Raw genomic sequence first — 6,666 nt, forward strand, 5'->3', positions numbered from 1 at the left:
CCCAGCTACGTGGGAGGCTGAGGCAGGAGGATTGTATCAGCCCAGGAGATTGAGGCTGCAGTGAGTTGTGAGAACGTCTCTACACTCCAGCCTGGGTGATAGAGCAAGACCCTACCTCAAAAAAAGAAAAAAAGAAGGCCGGGCACAGTGGCTCATGCCTGTAATCCCAGCACTTTGGGAGGCAGAGGCGGGCAGATCACGAGGTCAGGAGAATGAAACCCCGTCTCTATTAAAAATACAAAAAATTAGCCAGGCACGGTGGTGGGTGCTTGTAGTCCCAGCTACTCAGGAGGCTGAGGCAGGAGAATGGCGTGAACCCAGGAGGCGGAGCTTGCAGTGGGCCGAGATCACGCCATTGCACTCCAGCCTGGGCAACAGAGCGAGACTCTGTCTCAAAAAAAAAAGAAAAAAAGGAAAAAAGAAAAAAACAAACAAAACAAAACAGACTTCATCATTTAAAGACAAACAGAAATACTTACAGACAAATCTCTTCAAAAGCCAAGAAAAGAGAGACTCCATGGAGAAAATATCAGTTTGGAAGTAACAGATGTCAAAGGCAGACAAAGGGTCCTATGAGGCAGGGCTAGGAAATGCCCGCTGGATTTGACTGCAATTAAATCACCAGTAATGTTTACTGGCTGACTCAGCAACGTGAAAAGGACAAAACTAAAACGCTGAGAACTGAAATGAGAAACAGAAATAGGAAATCTTCACAAGAGAGTAACTGTATTGCTTGCTGTGCAACCCAAACAGAAAGAAGAACAAGTATTTGAAGGATGATCACGTCATTCATTCCCCCATGATCTAGGACTCAACAGTAAAAACAGAATTCTGTCTACTTGGACCACAGAATTTCCGTCCCTGGAAAAATGATATGCATCAAGTTCTCCTTGGGCAGCAGGCCCTCTGCTTACATAAGCACCAAGAATAAGCTAAGTTACGGTAATGTAATGGTTGTTATCAGGAAAACTATCCATAATTATATCAACTTGAATGAAGAAATTTTTCCAAGTCCTAGAAAATCTTTTAAATCCACAAGTAACAAAATTGGTTTCTCCTTATAATCAATGCAAACGATGTCATGGAGGGTGACAATGCAAACGATGTCACGGATGGTGATATGGTTTTGGTTTGTGTCGCCGCCCAAATCTCATGTTCAATTGTATTCCCCATTGTTGGAGGTGGGGCCTGGTGGGAGGTGACTGGATCATGGGGGCAATTTCCCTCTTGGTGCTGTTCTCCTGAAACTGAGTGAGTTATCACAACACGTGGTTGTTTAAAAGTGTGTAGCGCCTCCCCCTCCCTCTTCCTCCTGCTCTGGTGATGGCAGATGTACCCGCTTTCCCTTCGCCTTCCACCATGACGGTAACTTTCCTGAGGCCTCCCCAGCCACACTTCCTATGACAGAGCCTGCAGGCGGGAGGCAATTCAACCTCTTCTCTTTATAAATTACCCAGTCTCGGTTATTTCTCTATAGCAGTGTGAGAATGGACTAATACAAACGGCATTTTCCTTTTGTGATGACTGCAAAGAATATCAGCCCTGGGTGCGGCTCAATTTCAACAGTCTTAAAATATACTACCATACATACAAGCTTCACAAATCACTTTTGGTGCTGATCTGCCACACTCACTACAGTTTACAGGGTAATGTCTAGTTCCACATTCCCATTTTAAAGTATGAATCCTGGCTGGGCGCAGTGGCTCATGCCTGTAATCCCAGCACTTAGGAAGGCTGAGGCGGGGTCACCTGAGGTCAGGAGTTTGAGACCAGCCTGGCCAACATGATGAAACCCTGTTTCTTCTAAAAATACAAAAAATTAGCTGGGCATGGTGGCGCACACCTGTAATCCCAGCTACTTGGGAGGCTGAGGCAGGAGAATCGCTTGAACCCAGGAGGTGGAGGTTGCAGTGAAGCGAGGTCATGCCACTGCACTGCAGCCTGGGCAACAGAGCAAGACCCTATCTCAAAAAAAAGAAAAAAAAGAAGTATGAATTCTTACAAACCTCTGAAAATGCATCATAAAATAAAGTAGTGGAACATATACATAAGCAGGAAAACTCACCTGCAATGTGTTCATTTTCTGCTGCTCTTGGAAACGTGCAGAGACTGTGGCTGGTAGACCTAGACGGGGAGAAGCAGGTCATTGAAGTCATAAGTGCTCTGGCTTGCAAAGGCAGGAATCTCCTGCGTAAGAACCACAAAAGAAAGCTCAATAGGCTGACACCCTGTGAACACTCAGCCTGCAAACACTCAGAAGGGCCTAAAAGAGTGATACAGGTGGCCGGGCGCGGTGGCTCAAGCCTGTAATCCCAGCACATTGGGAGGCCGAGACGGGCGGATCACAAGGTCAGGAGATCGAGACTATCCTGGCTAACATGGTGAAACCCCGTCTCTACTAAAAAATACAAAAAACTAGCCGGGCGAGGTGGCGGGCGACTTAAATAGTCCCAACTACTCGGGAGGCTGAGGCAGGAGAATGGCGTGAACTCAGGGGGCGGAGCTTGCAGTGAGCTGAGATCCGGCCACTGCACTCCAGCCTGGGTGACAGAGCAAGACTTCGTCTCAAAAAAAAAAAAAAAAAAAAGAGTGATACAGGGTTTCGCCATGTTGGCCAGGCTGGTCTCGAATTCTGGCCTCAAGTGATCCACCTGCCTCGGCCAGCATGGTGAAACCCCCTCTCTACTTAAAAATAACAAAATAATTAGCCAGGCATAGTGTCACATGCCTGTAGTCCCTCAGGAGGCTGAGGCACAAGAATCCTTTGAACCTGGGAGGTAGAGGTTGCAGTGAGCCGAGACCACGCTGCTGCACCCGAGACTGGGTGAGAGACACTGTCTCAACACACACACACACACACACACACACACACACACACACTCTCATGGGTAACATGACTCCTTTTACAAACAATCTACCATCATCAAATACAACGTACAAAAAGAAAAAAAAAATCCTATCATACGGCTTGTGTTTTTTGTGGTTTGTTGAGACAGGGTCTCAATCTACTACCCAGGCTGGAGTGCAGTGTTACATTCACAGCTCACTGCAGCCTCGACCTCCTGGGCTCCATCGATCCTCCCACGTCAGCCTCCTGAGTAGTTGGGACCACAGGTGCATCCCAGCATGTGTGGCTACTTTTGTATGTTTTGTAGAGTCAGGGTCTCCCTATGTTGCCTAGGCTGGTCTCTAAATCCTGGTCTCAAGGGATACTCTTGCCCTAGCCCCGCAAAGTGCTGGGATTACAGGTGTGAGCCACTGCATCCGCCCGCATTTCCTTATTGCCTCTTTAAACTGCTTAAAATCAAAAAAGCCATAGGAATTGAGTATGTGAGCCCTCAGAAATGAACGTGTATAAAATATGGTTTTGTTTCTAAATTATCTAACTGAATTTGGTTATTGCTGCACCTAATAATCGTCTATTAAGAAAACTAGGATACGGGAGAAAGAACACTGGCCTGGGAGATAAGACTCCTGAGTTCTACTATGAGCACCTCTACCCACAAAGCTGGTGACCTGGTCAAGTCGTCCACCTAAGGCCCAGTCTCTTCCCCTAGCAACTGAGGCAGCAAGAGAGAATCCCTGCAGACTGTTCCTGCATTACTACGATTTTCCAGGGCAGATCTAAGCGGGAATCAGCAGACACTTAAATGAGAGAACAGAGGTGCTGACAGACGTTTAGAGACGGTCGAAATCTGGGGCACAGAGAGGAGGAGGAAGGGCTGTTAGGGGTTAGTGGGGAGTGGAGACGACGTCCGCAGCTGAGGCTGGGGACACCCTCCACGTCCCGTAAACCTCGTCCTCCCAGATCTTCCTATGCAGCGCCTGTTCGCTGCAGCCGGACCCTGCCCTCAAACCGAAACACACGTCTCTCCTGCAAGCGATCGGGACCCTCCCCCTGCCCCACACTCTACGGTCCCCAACACACGGTGACTTCACCCAGGCCCTTCTCGCTCCAGGCCCGAAAACCCAAGACCTACCCGCCTGGGGCTCCGCAGCCTCTGCCCCAGGGCTCCCGAGAGGCCGGGACGGGCCTGCTGTCGCGCGTCTGCTCGCGAGGTCCCCTCCTTTCCACCTCACCAAGGCTGTTCTGCTCCCGAGGGGCCCCGGCCGGGCCTACGGGGCAAATCCAAGCGAGTGTCCTTCCCGCGGCCCAGATCCGCCTCCCTGGGGCTCACCGTACAGCAGCGGCCTGAGCCAGGCCGCCAAGGACACAAACGGGCCAGGCCCGGGTCCCGCCGCCCCTTCGCCTCCGCCACCGGGGTCCCCACTCGAGCCTCCACCCGGCAGGCGCGAACCCTGGCCCGCACAGCTCCGCGCCCGCCTAGGTGCTGGCCCTGGTGGTCAGCGTCCAGCCCCGCAAGCTCCGCGATTCCCGTCCACTGGAGGCCAAAGCCTGGGAACCAAAGCAAGCTGTGACCTGAGGACGCACAGGAAGCGAGGGCAGTGCGGCGGCGGCGGCGGCGGCGGCGGCAGCGGCGCGCATGCGCGAACACGCACACATGGAGAGGTGCACACGCGCAGCACTGCATCGGAAGTCCGCCTCCCAGGGCCGCCGCTGGGCCCAGGACGAGTATCGGACTCAATTTCCCATGAGCCTATGCGCCCCCCAATTTTAGGGGCCGTTTTAAATGTCTCTACCCCGCCTAAAGGGTAAGAAGCTCCAGGCTATGAGCTTTGGCAGCCCTGAACCCCGGACTGAACTTCGCATTTGTTTTTACTCCCTTTTAGGGTCCAGTCCAGGGCTGCCTGACTGGGTCTTGGAGCCCAAGGCCTCTGGGTTAGAACCGAGTTTCCCATAAGGAGAAGGAAAGGAAAGGGTGTATCACGGTTACTGCGCTGAAATGCTAAGATAAGTTTCACTCAAATACTAGGACAGGATAAATGCCCAGCGATGCTTTCCAAGGAAGAAAAAGAAAACAGAATTTGTGGCCGGGCGCGGTGGCTCACGCCTGTAATCCCAGCACTTTGGGAGGCCCAGGCGGGCGGATCGCAAGGTCAAGCGATAGAGACCATTCTGGTCAACATGGTGAAACTCCCTCTCTAGTAAAAATACAAAAATTAGCTGGGCGTGGTGGCGCATGCCTGTAATCCCACCTACTCGGGAGGTTGAGGCAGGAGAATCACTAGAACCCCTGAGGCGGAGGTTGCAGTGAGCAGAGATCGCGCCACTGCACTCCAGCCTGGCGACGGAGCAAGACTCCATAGCTTTTCTAGATCACACAGCGAATGCCTAAAAACTGTAGAGAAATCAGGAAATACATACACAAATTGAAGAAAAGAGATGCCTGTGATCTTACCTTCCCCAGGAGGATTATGTTTAGGGTTAGGTTATGTTGACCAAAAAGAGTCAAAGTCTGTAAAGAGTTTTATTCTGGGCCTATTTGAGTGACCATGGCTGGTGACACAGCCTCAGGGGGTCCGGAGAACGTGAGCCCAAAGTGGTTGGGTTACAGCTTGGTTTTATACATCTCAGGGAGACAGCAGTTACAGGCAAAGACATAAATCAATAATGGGAGGTATACATTGGGTCAGCCAGGAAAAGGTTTCAGGTCACTAGTAGATTCAAAGATTGGCAGTTGGTTCAGAGTTAAGCGTTGGCTGAAGAGTTGGAAGACTACATAAAGAAATGGGCGATTGCAGTGCCTCATACCTGTAATCCCAGCACTTTGGGAGGGTGAGCTGGGAGGATCCCTTGAGGCCAGGAGTTCAAGGACAGCCTGGGCAACAGAGCAAGACCCCCACCTCTACAAAAAAGAAATTATCCAGGTGTGGTGGTGCCTGCCTGTAGTCCCAGCTACTCAGGAGGCTGAGATGGGAGGATCGCTTGAGCCTGGGAAGTTGAGGCTACAGTGAGCCATGATGGTGCCACTGCACTCCAGCTTGGGCAACAGAGAAGAAAAGAAAGAAAGAGAAAAAGAGAGAAAGAAAGGAAGGAAAGAAAGGAAAGGAAAGAAAAGAAGGAGGGAAAGAAAAGAAAAGCCTGAGTTAAGATAATGAGGATTGTGGAAACCAAGGTTCTTGTTATGTAGGTGAAGCCTCAGAACAGTCTTCAGAGAGAATAGATGATAAATATCTCTTATTGGATCTTAAAAGGTGTCAGACTCTCCAGAAAAGTGTAAGAGAAGGAGATTCTCTACAGAATGCAAATTTCCCCCAAAGAGATGGCTTTGCAGGACTATTTTAAAGTGTGTCAAATAAAATATATTATAGGGTAAAATACTATGATTTCCTTCAGGGACTGCTATCTGTCATGTGGTGCTATATCAGAGTCTGGTTGGAGTTGGGTATCTTACTGATACAAAGAGCCTGTTTTGTCAGTCTTATGACCTGTATTCTAATGCTAATATTGGTCAGCTGTACCTAAACTCTGACGGGAGGAGAGTATGACAAGGTATGTCTGATCCCCTCCTTCCCGTCACGACCTGAATTAGTTTTTCATGTTTATTTTGGATCCCGTTGGCCAACAGGGCAGTCCATTCAGTCAGTTGTGGGGGCTTAGAATTTTATTTTTGGTTTACAATTAAAATGTCAATTTTCAAACATGGGATCATAAGGACAATGATTCATCACAATTTTTTGGTGAAATCTAACAGTGTTCCTGCCCAGTTGTTTCATAAAAACTGGTAAGGAAAAGACTAAAAATAAATTCTTCTGAGGCCAGGC

The 6,666-nt window shown here is 49.5% G+C and overlaps 1 protein-coding gene across 6 annotated transcripts in view; it reads right to left on the reverse strand.

Annotated features, from left to right (window-relative positions):
• Window positions 1-4,318, reverse strand: part of RBAK (RB associated KRAB zinc finger) — a 24,843-nt gene extending 20,525 nt beyond the window's left edge. For 3 of the 6 annotated variants that reach the window (XM_017865324.1, XM_017865323.1, XM_017865322.1), the window contains exons 1-2: window positions 3,981-4,318; window positions 2,066-2,124 (exon numbers count right to left, since the gene is read on the reverse strand). In XM_017865324.1, the coding sequence (XP_017720813.1) occupies window positions 2,066-2,080 (15 nt within the window). In that variant the 5' untranslated portion in view covers window positions 2,081-2,124; window positions 3,981-4,318. The remainder of the gene's footprint in view (window positions 1-2,065; window positions 2,125-3,980) is intronic. The other 3 variants (XM_017865326.1, XM_017865325.1, XM_017865327.1) reach the window with 3 other exon arrangements.
• Between the last annotated feature and the right edge of the window lie 2,348 nt (window positions 4,319-6,666).

The sequence above is a fragment of the Rhinopithecus bieti genome, unplaced genomic scaffold (genome assembly GCF_001698545.2).
Source record: "Rhinopithecus bieti isolate Rb0 unplaced genomic scaffold, ASM169854v2 scaffold_82902, whole genome shotgun sequence".
Taxonomy (NCBI): domain Eukaryota; kingdom Metazoa; phylum Chordata; class Mammalia; order Primates; family Cercopithecidae; genus Rhinopithecus; species Rhinopithecus bieti.